The 16,938-nt window shown below is 44.2% G+C and overlaps 1 protein-coding gene across 1 annotated transcript; it reads right to left on the reverse strand.

Moving 5' to 3' along the window:
• Positions 1-8,290: 8,290 nt before the first annotated feature.
• LOC119159943 (uncharacterized) lies at positions 8,291-16,575 on the reverse strand. The gene is made up of 4 exons (XM_037412734.2): positions 16,441-16,575; positions 13,565-13,652; positions 12,348-12,436; positions 8,291-8,617 (listed from the first exon to the last, which is right to left on the reverse strand). The coding sequence occupies exons 2-4, from the start codon at positions 13,614-13,616 to the stop codon at positions 8,429-8,431; spliced, it is 330 nt and encodes a 109-aa protein (XP_037268631.2). The 5' UTR covers positions 13,617-13,652; positions 16,441-16,575; the 3' UTR covers positions 8,291-8,428.
• Between the last annotated feature and the right edge of the window lie 363 nt (positions 16,576-16,938).

Genomic DNA, 16,938 nt, shown 5'->3' on the forward strand with positions numbered 1-16,938 from the left:
CACGTTAAAGAATCCCAGGTAGCTGAAATTTTCGAGCCCTCCACTATAGCGTCTCTCATATTTCTATGGCGGTATTGGGACGTCCAACCCCACATATCTAAGCTGCCACATAGGTGCCCTAGTAATCGTGATTCAGCAAGCGTGGATAGGCTGCGATTTCCGTAGAGACATATAAGCACCGAAGCTAATGCGTTTGACTCATGCTTTGAGCCACCTATACACCATCGCTACAAGAATACCTGTTGCAGGCATAACATAGAGCGAATACCCCTGACCTATGCCACATACGGAGAGCTGGCACTAATGGAAGCAGGACAGCTGTAAATCAAGTGCTGCAGGACTGCTCTGTTTTTTCTGACAATTATTTATTGCAGCCTTGAACTTGTTTCTGGTCTAGATGGACGTCAGTCACTGATGTTTACGACTAACGTATTCTCTGTTTTAAGTAGACGAAAATAATTTATTGCTGGTTTGTACATGAGCCGGCTACAAACTACCGGAATGGTCTCGATACCATATGTACTTCTTCTTTTAATATTGCGACAAAAAACTCATTCAAATGCTCATAGTAGCAATACGCAAACACGCATATAAAATTAATATTACCTTTTTGAGGAAGAGGACACACATATGAACATTGAAGTACGGCCGGCATTAACAAAGCTGCCATCAGAGCCACAGTCAGAACCATAACCACAGTCGAAATCGCATCACAATCGGTGACTTGAATGGTCCAAGTAGACATCCACCGAGTCAAGGACACCGCTGATTCCCCATAAATTGCCTGATAAAGGCTAGGAGATTCCTGTGACGCTATCATCTCTATGTTTATTCCCAATTCAATTATTCAAAGCGCAGGGTAGCAATCCAGACACTTGTCTTCTTAATGTGCCCGTCTTTCCTTTACTTGCTTTCTCTCTAAACTAAACCGCGAAAACAAAAAAAAACTAATTTGAAGCGGTAGTAAAATACAGCACACATTTTCCTCTTATTGCGAATGTGTCTCTCTGTGAAAATTGATTGTGTATTACTTGACGTTCTCACTTGTTTCAGACTACCAAAATCATATAGCAAAAGAAAGCAGCTTTTACAGCATTTTTTCGTAGAGAAGGTCACATGGCGTGGATGAAAATTTAGAGCCTTCACCTCACTGAACAATTAGAAATAGAGACCTTTGTCAAAAATCCCGAAATTTGTTGGTTGCACACAAAATTTTCTAATCTGAATTTTGCAGTACAATTTTGTGTCCTGAAGCTCACAAATAGGTTTATTGAAATTTTCACAGGCAGGTTGATGCTGGTGTTGAAAAAATGAACCGGAACGGAGCAACTAGAACACGCGACACCGGGAAGGAAGAAGAGAAAGCCGAAGACACAGAGCTCGCGAAAGATGGCAAGGCAGATAATTCGCCATGAACACAGATTAAAGTCTCGTTTTCTCTTAAGGTTTGGGAGCCAGTCTTTTCGTAATACTTCGTGCCGCGAAACCCGGGACTGCCCCTTGAGAAACGCCTTCACGTCACGGCCATAGCGAACTCGGACCAGCTAAGGAAGAAGTGAGGTGAACTCAGGGCTGGCGTCACGCGAGCACTAACCCAACTCACGTATCTTCTGCAGCAAACGGATCCTGACCTCTTGGAAGTTCACGTACACTTCGACTACCTCAAGGACAAGGCGCCTCCATTGTCGAGACTGCATAACGCAATTCTTTCGCTAACAGGTGAAAATGATGTTGACCACGAAGTCGAAACTGCGCAGGATTAAGGCGACAAGATCAGCTACGTCATTGTGAGCGGGAAGTACTGGTTGCAAGGTCGTCAGCAAGCTACCACGACGCATGCTGAAGGTTCCGCATTAGGATCGAGCAACGCACACCTCCCGAGATCCGTCGATGCTCCGGATCATGTGAGAGGGCCACGTCACCGATCGGTTGTACTGCCCAGGCTACAGATACCTACCTTCTACGGCAACCTGCGCGACTGGCAGGCCTTTTGGGATCATTACGACGCCACGATCAACCAAAACCCCGACCTACCATGCATAAAAAAATTCATGTATTTGCTTACGTACTTACCTGGCAGCGCTAAACGGTCAATCGAAGGATTCTGGTTAGCCAAGCAGGATTATGACATCGCTATTAAAACGCTCACGCATTGGTTCAGAAGGCGAGATTTCCTCAACAATGAGCACGTGGATTATCTTTTGGCGTTGACTCCTCTGAAGAGCTCATCGGAAGTTGCTAAATTTCGCACACTTCATGGCGATGTGCTGTTCTCAGTGAGTGCTTTAGAAGGCCTCGGCGTGTCCCCGGATCCATACATCGTGGTACTGAATCGGGTCATAATGCGCTGCTTGCCAAATGATCTGGCTATCATGTACCAACAAAAGATGAAAGAGGATGACCGCGCCAGTAGTGGGACGGAGACTTCCGAACACAGACTGTGCCAAGTGGAGTACCAGGTGGCATTTTTTCGCATCTAAGTAAAGAGCGGGAGGAAGGTCGCCTGCAACCACGTCGCTGCTCCTACGAAGGTGAAGACAGCATGGCGAGAAAAACCCAGACAGCACGGAATTCATTACATCGGCTGCAGCTTTTACTGGTTCCACTGCATCAATCAATCAAGTCTGCCCACTTTGCAACAGCCAAGAGCACAGCATTATGTCCTGTACTGTGAATCTGTCAGTGGACGAAAAGTGAGTAAGACTACGTAATAACAACTGCTGTTTTTGCTGCGGTACTCGCAACCACATCGCAAGAGCATGGGAAAAGGCCATCAGTCTCGTGTGTGGCTCCTGCCGTCGCCGCCACCTGATAATTCTGTGTGACCTGTCTAGACCCACCGTCCAGGACCCAGTGCCTGCTGCAGGATCCGTTGCATTGGGAAGCCCCCCTTCGCCAAGGCTTCGAACCATTACAGCCGCCCAAAGCACGCACGTCAGATGCAAGGCTGTATTATTGCAGACGGGGCGCATATGGGCAAGGCTTGGAGATCGACGCCTCCTTGTTCGGGTTATGTTGAACAGCGGTAGCCAGCACAGCTATATTCGCGCAGACGTGGCCAGAATCCTTCAGTGTTCTGTCATTGGAAGGGAAGAATTTTCAAGAAGCTCAAAAGCTCTGAAGCGATCGGGTCTCCATGCGACTGTGTAGTGCATTTAGGGATGCTGAAGTAAAGTTAGAAGCCTTGACGATTCCAGAGATGTGCTCCGTAACGAGTCCACCGATAGAGCACCGTATCTTGGAGACGTTCCTGGAAAAGGGTACCATGCGGTTGACGCATGTCAATCGAATACATGGCAAGAAGGTGAGATCACCGTGCTGATAGGATCAGATGCCTATTGGAAGGTGACCACTGGCAAGATTCGCCGCATCAAAGATGCTAACAGCGATTAAAACAACGTTTGGATGAATGCTACAAGGACCCTTATCGTCAGACATCCAGTACCCGTCTAGCGCACTGTTCATATCGAGCCGCGATTCTTCTCCCCCAGACATAGACGCACCGTTGATGTGGCGTCTCGATGCCATCGGAATCGATGAAAGCTAATAACAACCGTTGGAGATCGACGCGCACCTCTCCGCATTTGAATGCTACATAACGAAGCGCGGTAGACGTTATCAGGGGCCGCTCATGGTGGAACAGCCAGGACTACCAGCCGGAAACAGTAATCGCCGACTGGCAGAAGAGTGACTGCAGCGTCCAATCAACCATTTTCGAGAGCAGCCAACGTTAATAGAGAAATATGACCTGGTAATTACACGCAAATTTCAATGATGGACATGCTGAGAAGGTGCAAGAAGAGCAGCCAGTCGGAGATAATGCATATTAAATGCCTCATCGTGCAGTAGTTCGTCGGGACGCCGTCACAACGAACGTTAGAGTGGTGTTTGATGCGTCATCACAAGAAGCTGGTCGTCCCTGCCTCAACGATGTCCTATCAAAGGGCATAAAACTCGGCGTGGACATTGTCCAGCTACTGCTGAACTTTTGATGCCATCCTGTTGTTTGTGTAGCCGACATAAAAAAGGCATACCTCCTGCTGTTGATTCGGTCCGAAGATCGCAACCTTCTGATGTTTTTGTGGATGGAACGACGGCCAACTAAAGAAGAGCCCACGCTATCGATTACATTTTGGAGGATGACCAGAGTACCGTTTGGAGCTGCATCAATGCGTTTTTTTGCCGGCTACAATTCATCATCACCTGTTATCTTGTCAGCAGAACTATCCAGACACCGTAGCGTTATTAAAGCACGCGTTCCACGAAGATGATCCTATCATCGGGATATCCAGCACGCGGGCGGCAATGAACCTATACGAAGAAACTTAACAAATCTTCTGCGAGTCAAGCATCCAAATTCGCAAGTGGGTCTTAAATTGCGACGAGTCAAAAGAAAAATTCTCGCTTGGCAGCTGCACCATCGAAAATTAAGCTGGAGACAGTCTAATGATGAAGGTTTAGGGTGTTTCCTGAGAACGTTCAGGCGATCACCTTATCCAGGGCACTGAGCACGCAGCTATGTTTGCCGCCGGATAGCCGGCTACCAAACGTACAGCACTGAAAACCTAGGCCAGAGTATACGACCCACTGGGTTACCTCACTCCATTCGCCATAAAGGCTAAAATGGTATTCCAGAATTTATGGAAAAAAATTGGTTCCAAATCTGCATGTTACACCGCAAATGTAGTCGAAAGACGATAGTCTTGCGTCTAGAGAGAGTGAGCAAAATGTTCATTTGATGTTGTGCGCAAGAAAATCGGTGAAAGGTATTCTGGAGGCGCTGCGTTAGAATGCCTCAAGCTTGTAGCGGAGGCGAACGAGCGCATCGAGGCACGTTAGACACAAGCGCCATCTGGCAGTTATCTTCGAAAACGAAGACGTGCAGCCCGCGGAGAAAGATGCCTGCCAGTCTCGGTGGTGATAAGGTGCAGAACGCAAAGTGACTGGCAGGTTTCCACCACCGCGACCTCGTAGCAAAGCGTTGGAAACACCTTTCAGAGCATCGCGTTGCACTGTCAGCGCCACGCAATTAACGGTACATTTCTTAGAGTTACTTGTGTGTGCCTCTTCTAGTATAAAGGCAGACAGACAAAACTTCAAAGATTTGTTATGACACCTCAGATGAACGCGATAATTGCTTTTTAATTGACAATCGCAGAACTATGAACGTTAACTATGAACGCAATATTTGTGGGTGGTGCAAATGGGCTTGGCAGTTTGGTGCAATTTGAGGTATCGTTAGTGCGGACAAACAGACAATTGTACAGACAGCAGACAGACCATCATTTTTTCCGTCGAAGGTTCTCAAGAAAGACTATCGTCTTTAAAATCTTGCATGGGATGCCAGTATGCCTGAAGGTGAGCAGGCCGAGTGGAATAGTTGATGTTCTGAGCTGTCTGACTCGTCCGTTAGTATTACACGATATATTTTCTTACGAGAAAAAAATAAACCCTTTTTATTTGAGCTGCTCATCTTTGCAGGTGCCAGTCCTAGTGCATACGGTGCTTGCTTTTACTTACGAGTGAACTCACTACCCAAAACGTGCTTCACGTGACTCTTGGTCAGCAAGGGCCGACTTGCTCCTTTGAAAGTGGTATTGCTTCCACGCCTGGAGGTCTTGGCATGCACCATCACGGTGCGGCTTATACGCTACGTGCAAAAGGTAGCTTTTTTCAACAGGCCACTGTTGCCTTTTGAACGGAGTCGCTTGTGCCACTAAACTGGATAAAGAGTTCAGTGACCAAGTTGGAACCATTTGTATTGCGCCTTGTCACCGAAATCCAGCAGCATACCAGACCTTCCTTATGGTTTCACTGTAGCAGCAAAGAAAATCCCGCAGACGTCATCACTCGAGGACTATCACTTTCGGATCTCACCAAACCGTCCAAGTGGCGGCATGGCCCAAGCTGGCTGTGTGACAAAACAAGGTCTTATAAACTTATAGATGTCCGTGAGTCTAACCAAAAAACGGTTCACCGAACCGCAGCCACCGTTGAATGATCGAGGATTTTCCGCAGAAAAAACATCCGTTTCGTCATCCGGCAATAATGTTCGCCACGGTGTTGTGCCCATGGAAAACTACAGCTCTTTTGCAAGACTGCTAAGAGTAACTGCATGGATCCAGCATTTCAGCCGCCACGCAAGATGCTTCCCATCAGCGTCTGGTCCTCTGACAGCAGAAGAATTATTTCAAGCTGAGCATTATTGGTTGCATATAATGCAGAAAGACTCGTTCCCAATAGAGGTCCAAGCGCTGCAGAAAGGTCTGCCATTACCTTCAACATCCCTTGTACTTCGTTTGTGGCCGTTTATGGATGAGGACGGCCTACATCGCGTCGGTGGGTGACTGCAAGAGCTGCACGCTGAACAGGACATTTGTCACCCCATATTACTATCAAGTGACCTTAGGCTCACCAGCTTGCTTGTTTCGGCAGCACATACGCGTACGATCCATGGTGGTGTTGAAGCAACCCTCACTGAGCTGAGAGCGTTTCTGGTTATTGAGAGGGCGTCAAACCGTGAAGAGGATCATTTTAAGATGTAGAATGTGTAAACGTTTGAAAACTACAGTGGAGACAGCACCCATGGCCGAACTTTCTCGCGAAAAAATTACGGAAACCAGCCCTTTCGCGGTCGTTCGGCTTGATTACTGCGGGCCGCTGTACGTGAAGTCAGCAAGTGGTCCAAGAAGGACTGACATACCTTTGTTTTCGTGCCCCGTCACATGCGCTATTCACCTTGAGCTAACATCAGACAAGACCACCACCACAACTTTGCTCGCCTTTCGTCGTTTCGTTGCACGCTGCAGTGTACCCTCAATCGTGTACTCCGACAACGCCCAGACGCTTCGGAGTTGTCCTAGTTGGTTTGCATCTGCGCTAACCGCTCTTCGCGAGTACGCCGTGGAGGTCAGGATACAATGGAAGTTTATCGCAGAACACGCTCCACAGTGGGGTGGATGGAGGGAGCGCCTCATTCGCACGACAAAAACTGTGCTCAAGAAGTCACTCGGATGCAGTAGTCTTAACGTGGAAGGCCTCAGAACAGTGCCGTTTGAGATAGAAGCTGTGGTCAAGGGCAAACCCCTCACTTATCTTGGAAGCGAGCCCAATGAGCTACAGCTCTTAACTCCATTGCATTTCTGGCTGGTTAAACACAGCACATCATTGCTACAACAGTGCCCATTGGAGCTTGACGTATCTGTTGATCTGCAACGAAAGGCTCGTCATCGCCAGCATCTGACAGTGGAACTTTGAAAGAGATGGAAATGAGTGTACCTGCTATTGCTGCGGTCGGCACACAATCGCTTGACATGCCCAACAACAAAGCTCCGAGTTAGCGATGTAGTGCTCTGGCAAAAATAAACGGCACCAGCGACGTCATGAAAAATGGGCAGAGTGCTTGAGCTATTGCCAGGGAGACATAACATGTGCGCGCTTGCTCCATTCGTCTCGCCAACGAATCTGTGGTGAATCGCCCTGTGCAAATGATTTGCTTGCTCGAAGCCTCCGATTCACCTTGGCCCGCCGCGGATAATGTTGACAAAATTAACCAGAACGAAGGAACTTGAACGTGTGACATCGGGAGGGAAGAAGGGAAAGCCGAAGACACAGAGATCGCGAGGAACGGCAAGACAGATAGTTCGCCATGAACGCAGAATAAAGTCGCGTTTACTCTTACGGTTTGGAAGCCAGTCGTTTCGCAATAGCTGGTATGAAAAATATTTATTAGGCACCTTTATAAAGCGTGCCCTCACGTTTTTCCATATGCTTTAAAGGTCCACAATCAGAGCCTGATAAAAGCCTGAGAATCGCTGCTAAAGATGCATCACTTTGCATCACTTTTTCTAACACACTTAATTTCGTTGTGCATACAGAACTAAAAATAATGTTAGTCTGCGAATGTATTGAAGCGAGCCTTGCACATATAAAAGTGGATTATCCAATATACACGAAGGTATGACGCTGGTTGCACTCATATATATATATATTTTTGTGAGCGTGCAGAGACAATGATAGCACGCTAACTTATTTTGACACTCTTTTGCCAAATGAAGCTATTGGATAATAAAGCTATCTTGAAGCTATCTTGCAAAGTGAAGCTATCTGCCAAACATAATAAAGCGGTATTTTTTCATGTAACCACATGCTAACAATAAGTGGGCGATGCATGAACCGTGGGCTAACGCAAACATTGGACTGTTTCAAGCTTTCATATAGAAAACAAAGTGACAGTGCGCAAAGTATATGTGAGCACCTGTTCCACCATAGCGAAATGAAAACCAATAAGTCAGCTTTAATACACTCCAGTTTATTAAATGAATATTAATATACGTCCTCTTTGTAGTCCTCTGAGTTCATCGCTTCAACAGGAACCATAGTCGTATGTTGCATCATTTGTTGTTCTGTCTTGGGTGCAACAATAAAATCAAGCACCGAGAGGAATTGTTACTCCCTGGGGTGTCGCTTCAGTGCTTAATGGCGTAATCGTAGACCCAGACGGTAACGAAACGACCGTGGAATCACTGCCAAAAGAGACGGGAACGATGGGGCCAGCCGTTCTCACTCCGGGAACCACAGTTGTTGGGAACTGAAGTTCCTGGCACAGCCGACGAAGCTGGGTTAAAACAAAGGCAGTGCAGAAGCTAAGTCACAAATTCAAATTGATAACAAGAAACAAGGTAAGGCAGTTCCGAGCATAACATACAAAAGTACATGTAAAAGTTGTGCTTTTCTGCCAAATAAGAAAAGAACAATTTGCGCTTAGTAATTTCTAACGGCGAAACTGAGTCGGCAATTGAGTTTTATTGAGTGCCGTGTTTGTAAAGAAGCGTGCGCTATCGCGGCAACGATCAGCGCACGGCTTGTGCACCCAGAGCAGCCGAGAGCTTCTACGGTCTGCACTTTCAAAACGAAGAAACGGTGCCATGAGTGTACCTAGGGTGGCCGTGTTCTCTTACACTAGTGTTTTGTAGAGTTACGTGTGATCCCCCCCGCCGCGGTGGTCCATTAGAACGGACTCGGCTGCTGACCCACAGGTCGCCGAATCAAATCCCGGTTGCGGCTGCAATTTCGATGGAGGCGAAAGTTTTGTATGCCCAAGTGCTCGGATTTGCGTGCACGTTAAAGAACCCCAGGTGGTCGAAATTTTTAGAGCCCTCCACTACGGTGTCTCTCATAATTATATCATGGTTTCGGACGGTAAAACCCACATATCAATCAGGTAAGTGATATTGGATCTGAATGAGTTGACTTCCAGGCTCACTTTGTATAATATTGCAATTCATCGCCATCACGTTCGTTGTTTGACATTTTCGGTGAAACTGATTTTGTGCAATCATTCCGGCCCCAGTCACATACTGCACCTTACAACATGTGCACGAGCATACATTACCGCCAAAAAAGCTTTTTGAGGCACGGATAAGTGTCTAGCGGCTATGCACGTTTAACAGGTTCTCTACCTTTGTGATAAGTTAGTCGCGTTCATCTGTGCCTATGATTACGTTTTGTGCGTTATTTATGCGTAAGAAGTACGGGGCACTATTCTATCTGCTTTGCCTTTGCGTCAAAGCTGTGACTTTTTCTTCAAGGTGAATTGCTTCGCAGTTTTGTGCTAAATTATTAAAATAGTGTTGAAATATGATCTTGGTAAGGGGACATTAAACCCCACCAGTTATCAGCAATTAATGTTACGTTTCAAAGACCGCTATACTTTTATTGGTTTCATTGTCTATCGGTATTCATAAAGGCTGTCTCTAACGAAAAATTGCTCTACTGGTTAATGAAAAGTTGTTGAAACCATGTCTAGTCTGGGTACAAGTTGCTTATTTTTTTACTGGAAAATATAGTTCGAAATGCAATATATCCCGTGTCTTATCGCAAATTTGGCATAATCTGCTGTAACAGACAATATTAAATGCTGTCGAATGCTACAGAAGGGCCATGTTGGCTGAGATAAGGTTAGTCAGGCTAAGTGCAAGGCTACGCTCAATTCTCGTCCATTTCGTGGTAGTTGATCAATTCGTTCCAAATTCGTGCAGCTTACGAGAAAAGGAAACGCCCAGCCTGTGCAGAAAATGCAGCACTGCAACAGCGAAACTTGGCAGGGTGGCATCTGTAGAGCCCGTTGTAGACTACCCTGGTGCAACCGGTACAAGTACACTTGGAGGGTGCCCACTACGACATATATATTAGGGTGGTGGTGGATGATAGCGACTACTTATAGCTGAGCCATTTGTAATGGGTTGGAAGCATTCATTAACCCCTTTATCACGCAAATAATAATATGTGACGCAAGGGGATAGGATTTGCATTATCTGACACCTCATTCTTATCTAAATTTTTTATTGTGATATAATTTTTATCTTAACGCGGTTCTTTCACGACATAAAGGCTGTCTAGGGCGCTTTCGCAACGGAGTTCTCGACTGGCTCGCAAGTGTAGAACCACTGGCATATGTTTTAAAGTATAGAAAAGGTAATACTTCGAAACAAATATAGAAAAAGTAGGTTATATTTTATCAGTAGTTTTTTAGTTTGACATTGTTGTAGTTTTGCGTATTACAGTAAATGGCGGCTGTTTATGTAGATGTGGCGTTATTTAACCAGTAATAAAGAAAAAAAACACATTGTTTATCCCTCCATCATAAGAATTGGTAAAACATGAAAGTAAAACGTTTCCTTAATACACATGGGGGTGTATTGAAGCCTTAACAAGAGTGCATATATTGTGTTGAAAACGCGCTCAATGGGACGGACACTTAGAAACGATGCGTTGAAGAAACTAACCACGTATATCATGATCATTATGCATTACTGCACTTAACCAATACTGCTGTGAGAGGTCAGTAGTTGACACTCAAGGCGTTTAGTTGAAGCCCGCAAGGCTTGTTATTATGGCTCAGGGTTTAGCGTGCCTGGCAAGCAATTCTCTAGTGATGAAAAGCAGTAAGATAGACGGTGGGGCTTCTTTTGCAGAGTACTAAAAAACAAAGGTAGTTTAAACCTTAAAATCAGGCTCCTCTCGTGAGCTATATTTGACGCCTTATTCTACATTTCATTTTGCGGAGCAAGCTAGGTTGCACTAGTTTTGCGAAGTGTGAGAACATCATGTTTCACACATGCTGTATCACAACGTGTGTCCTCGTGAATGACTCTAGTGTACTTGCAGTGATTTTCTTTTTTGGTTTGGAGTCTTTGTTCATTTTATTCATTCCTCTGGATTAACAAAACGGTTCCTGCAGCAGCATTGGCCCAGTTGAAGAGCATTGTCGCAGCTAGCCGCACGTTCATAAAATCAAGGGGGTGTAGTAAAGCACGTCAAGAAGACGAAGGACCCGCCTGAGCGCGTTCGATGGAGCTATTACAACAATTTTTTATCAGAACATTTTCAGTGCTTTTAGTGGTAGTTCAGAATTGCATTTCATGCATATCGACATTTAGAATTTGCCGTTACTCATTCATGTGCCCACTTCGGTGCTATTCAGAATGTAACGCTCTTGTGTAGTTCACCCTAACTGTTATTCCTGTAGCACCCCATTTTAATAGACGTACTATTGTTTTGTTTATTGCAATGATGCACGTTATCTAAAAAATTGAGAGCACCGTTAGCTACTTGTTCCTAGACTGATGAATGTGCAGTGTGGGGTGGTCATCCCTCTTTTTTTCTTTCTGCCTCTTCATTCTTTCTGCCTTTTTAGTGTCTTTTCTTGGCCTTCTATTTTTTTCTTCTTTCATTTCTTAATTTCTTTCTCTGTCTAGCTTCTGCCATCTTTTTCTCCCCCTTCTGCTTCTATCTCTCTCTTTCTCGCCTCCTCAGATTTTATTTCCTTTTCTGCCTTCAATTTTGGCTCTTCTTCCGCAATTTTTTTCCATCCTTTTGTGTGTCTCTTTTCTCTGTATTTTTTCCTCTTTCGTATTTCGCTTTCTTTCATATCGATCTTTACTATTATCAGTACGGACTCTATGAGCGATACGATCATGCTCTATGAACTGTACTTTGCCCATTGGCTGTGTTCATGCGTCGTAAGCCCTATGCTGTATATATGTACATAGTGCCTCTGATTATTTATTTATTTATTCTTCGTAATGCTTCGTATCAAGGTGTTTATCCTGTGTATTACTGCCATAATGTTTGGATAGCCAGTTCTAATGCAACCTAACTTCGCATGAGGAAGAGAGGGCGTGTCGGATCATAAAGATGATAATTTTTGTTCGCGATTAGCGTAGTTTTTGCAAGCATAGACAACTCCGCTGCTTAACTTCACAATCTAGAATGGCACGCCTCCGACATTCAAGACGCGAGTAACTTCTTCTGAATGCAATGTTTTTGGTATTCGCTGTGCTTACAAACATTTCGGGAAACCACTGTGGAGGTCCTCTTCCGAAACCACCTGGTGGGCCTCTCCTGCGGCCAGGACCTCCATAAGGCGGGCGAGCTACAAGTGCGAGAAAAAGATCAGTGATTAGTACAAACCTAAACGAGGGATCTGATGCATGTGTCACTAACGATGACTGACCCTTCGCGGGTAAAAACTTGCTTTAGTGTGAGCTGATGAAGACAAGTCCATCGTTTTTACTTGTCCGCCATTTGTTTAGAAGTTATTGGACGCAAACAAAAGGGTATTTGGCGTGGAGATGTATATTTTGTAACATATTTCTCTTTTTGAAAGGTCGTAATGATACACCAGAATATCAAATTCGCTCGATTCCTAATTGAGGGTAGACACACTTTCAGGAGTAACGTAATACAGCACCGGTAATATCTATACCTATCAATTCAGGTTTTTTATTCTCAGAAGACTAATCCTTCAGTAAATAGAGAATTCAATGTACCTAGTCTTTCTGTGCGTAGGTTTTGTTGACATGTCTGAATGCCGAAATCCGAGCGTCGTACGAGGAGCCACTAATGGCTAATTGGGCTTGGCGTTTGATATGCGGCACTACTGGCTACAAGAAATGTTTGAAAGGCATTGCACTCTGACTAGTAGAACCACACTTGGCGTCTACAATGCGCTGCAGTAGTTCTATGTAAGGTACACGCTCAGACCACACTCGTGTTTTTATCCATCCTTTTATTCTTATTTGCAATATATAATGGCGGTCGTACCCGCAGAAAAAAATGATGTCCGAAGTAAAAACAGGATGATATGATGAAAGGGCGGTGAAGAAGACCAAAATCAGGAAAATAATTACCAATTGTTAGAAAAAGAACGAATGCTTGCAAGCCCGCTATTCGAATTGAGTTAGAATGAGGGCTTGGGTACAAAGAAAAATGAATTGAATCCACGAATGACGTAATAGGAACACGCAACTTGAATTGAAGGCACCTAAAGACACTACTACAAAGCCTGGAGATGCCGTTCAAAGATGAATTCACATACAATAACCAAAATTTTGTTACATATTCCTGGAAGCTACAGAAATATTCCTGACAGCAATTCAGTATAATGAACTTAGCTGGTAAGTAATTAAAAAAATAATATAGGAAATGGCTATTTCAACAGTTTCTGGCAAAAATTGAGCCTGAGATTTTGTGTTGAAAGTGTTTAGGTAAGGCCACTTACCTAATATGGTAGTCGCCATGCACAGCACCACGAATAAACAGATGATCTTCATAACTTCACAGGATGAGACAATTCACGGATCAGTTACCTAAGCCCCAGACATAAGTGGCGTGAATTTAGTAGGCAATTAGTCCCATGCACGGAGTCATCATGCATGTAGATTTGTTCACTATTCGCTTACAACTTTATGTGCCAAAGAAGCGGTGGCTATGGAGCGCAAGTGCGTGCGTATTGGTTAGTTGGTTGTTTCTTATAGTCTGGTGCAACCCATCTGGCGTATCGGTTACAAAACGCACAGTACCTTATTTTAGAAATAAAATTGTTCTAGACGTCGATTATGTTTGTTATAAAAATCACACAATGAGAATTATTTCTGTCCTCATTCTTCTCATTATAACTTTACAAATAACTAACACAAAACTACAAAAGAGCGCAATGAATAATAGAAATGCCATTTATTGGAGGTTAAGGCCTGTTTGCGACATATCGAAGCTGGACTGATGCACGCAAACAGGAAACTAAAGGAAGAAAAATCGTCACATGGACCTCTTGTGTTGGCGTCTAGCATAAATCTACCAGAACGTCATCGTTTATCGCTCAGAAAAAACAAACGGAAAACAGACCAATTGCCCAAGGTGCATTCAAGAGGTATGGGCTCTTCGCAAAATTTGTGAAGCTAAATCAACTCAGGGGACCATTCGAGATCACTACCAGCAACCAAAAAATGTTCTATAGCAATGCCCAGAAGCTGATATACGTATTACCCTAAAAATAAAAAAAAATAATTCAGATTGAAATCGTACAACAATAGCTAGTTGTTATTTTTGCTGCGGGTGCAGGTTCAGTTTATTTATCTTTCTCTCTGTGTCTGGGGAGGGAGAGACAGGGAGTTGAGCAGCTCCGTGTGGGATGGTTTTGTGGTTAAGGGTGTCTTTTCTTAGCAAGCATACATATATTTACATCTGCTATTAGAACGTTTTTTAACTGTTCGACACATTGGAGCTGTCTCTCAGTGATACAATAAATTAAATAAACATACTCCTTGCGTCAATGAGTGTTCTGTGTTAGCAGAGTATTCACAAATGCTGCGTACTGAAAGTAGTTTATCACTAACATGGTCCTCTGAAGTGCGTTCGTGCTATGTAGACTGCCGAAGCGCATATATGCCTGTGGCACATATTTTCAGTATTTATTGTATCTGTGATAATTTGTACACCCACTCAACGAGAACTATCCATCTCTGTCACGCGTTAATGGTCACTATAAAAAATTAACGTATAAAAATTTTCATTTTTGGTTGTCAACGTTACGAACTGATGCTCTCACACTAAGGAAAGCATAGTAATAATTACTGGGCTATACATTCACACTTGCAGGATATAGATATGAACCATTAGAAATTGCTGTACGAGCGAAACAAATCATTGTAGCCAATAAAGGCTTCATCGATATATTTTGGGGGTCTAATAAAAGCCCACTCTGGTAAACCAGTTGCATTCGACAAGAACTGCTGCACATATAAAATAATGCTGATTTTTGGAATAATTATGGCAAACACGCGTTTTAGTGGTCGTGGGGTATTTGTTGGCCAGCTGCCTCAGATTACAAGGCCCCTACGTTAAACAACCCAAAATGCTCATGAACGCTAGCCGATTGCTCCCGACAAGAACGCTTCACAGAAAGCCGCGAAGATGGAGTTCATAAAACTCTAGGCCAGAGCACTGGGGGAAGTGGTTTTAAGATGAGCCCTGATGCTGTCTGCGGTAAAGTGCGACACCTCAGCAGTAGCTTACAAGAGAATGGGATAAAGAGGGATTAAAAGGGATAGAGTGAAAAAGTAATATCAAGAAAAAGTTCGAACACGGTCAAATGATTCAAAGGACGAGGCACCACTGATAGGGAGTGATTCGGCAACAGGAGTTTTCGGAATATGGGCTGATCGGAGAGAGATACGATGGCGACGGAGATCGCTGGTGACACAACCGTTCAGCACGGAACAATCAAGTGAGCCCTAGGCCAAAGCATAACTTAGAAAGCTACGGAAGGGGTACGGTGCCCGATAACACGCAGTACCTCAATGTTTTTCACAGCACCAAGTGTGAATGCTGAAAACACTCTTCCTTAACTACAGCACGATCGAAATATCACTATTAAAGCAGTTGTCTACATTGTAAACGAGATTTCTTAAATAGCAAGGAAATAGCATGCTAATTGTAAACGTCCCTATAAGGAATAGGACGTGGTTGCAAGTAATTGTTTTCCGTCCAGTTTTTCTGGAAGTTATGCGCAGGTATATGACAACACTTCGAAAGGTTTTCTGTCTCTTCATTCTGCTTCATTATTTAGGTTTCGATACGAAGCAGCCTATTTTTCAACTTATGACGTGTAGTTCTTGCGCGAGTACAAGCTCTTTGCAATGCTCATCGGAAGTGGCAAAATAAACAACAAACTGGACAGCGTTCATCTTGAGTTGGTACCCGAGATTGTCTCAAAGTTGAAAAGTGATGCAGGCTAGTTTGCTGGTTCACGTAAATTAGCAGGTATGCAGAAGCATCTAAAACTTACGGGAAAAGCCACCTGTTCGAAATTTGTGGAACTCGCAGTTCATGGCTGGTTACCGGAAATTCAGGTTTGTTTGTGGCTCGATTTTTTTTCTCCGAAAAGTGGTATCACTTCTTCACGACACATTCACTCACTAACTCGGATAACTAGGCCCCAAAGCTTTCTTCTAAACTCTCAATGCACACAGTTTTATATTGTGTTGGAATCACAGTGACGCATTAGAATCACATGACGCGTAACAGTTGGAATCGTAACGCGTCATGTATATACGACATGCAAATTGTCTACAAGGTCTACAATATTACGGGACTCACCACCAGCTTGACGTATCGGGCCCTTTTTCGTAATGTTTCCCTTTAGCAGATAATACTAACGATAGGCTTGTTTGAGCTCTGCACAGGGGTGAAATGGCTTGCCGACAGCTCTTCCCTCTTTATAGTCAACTTTGAGTTGCGTGCAAACCTAAAAACCAAATTTAAAAAAGCTTGCAGCAGCTAAGCACTCTTCAGAACACGTGTTACGCTATGCCATTGGGCTGCCAAACAGTGACGATAAATAGAAAACAAGTTTCACCCTTGTACATAGTGTTTCCTTTTTAGAATGACGCCAAAGTTTCAAACTGACAGGAAGCATGCTTTGTTCGTGCTTCCTTGTTAGTTCCTTTGTGGTTCTTTCTTGCTTTGCGCTCTACTCTATACACCAGTTTGTACCGCGAAGGGCGTTTTTTGACATTCATATGACTCTACCATAAGGGTGCTTTGACTAATCAAAAAACACATGTCATGGATGGTCTGGTGTTTCAAATCACCCAT

Source organism: Rhipicephalus microplus, chromosome 3 (genome assembly GCF_043290135.1).
Source record: "Rhipicephalus microplus isolate Deutch F79 chromosome 3, USDA_Rmic, whole genome shotgun sequence".
NCBI lineage: Eukaryota > Metazoa > Arthropoda > Arachnida > Ixodida > Ixodidae > Rhipicephalus > Rhipicephalus microplus.

What these genes read in the sequence shown, in the direction of transcription:
- LOC119159943 (XM_037412734.2), bottom strand. Translation starts at nt 13,616, where the DNA reads ATGAAGATCATCTGTTTATTCGTGGTGCTGTGCATGGCGACTACCATA. An exon ending in CATGGCGACTACCATATTAG is followed by an intron (nt 12,437 to 13,564) that starts GTAAGTGGCCTT and finishes TCGCACTTGTAG; the next exon opens with CTCGCCCGCCTTATGGAGGT. An exon ending in AGTGGTTTCCCGAAATGTTT is followed by an intron (nt 8,618 to 12,347) that starts GTAAGCACAGCG and finishes GTTTTAACCCAG; the next exon opens with CTTCGTCGGCTGTGCCAGGA.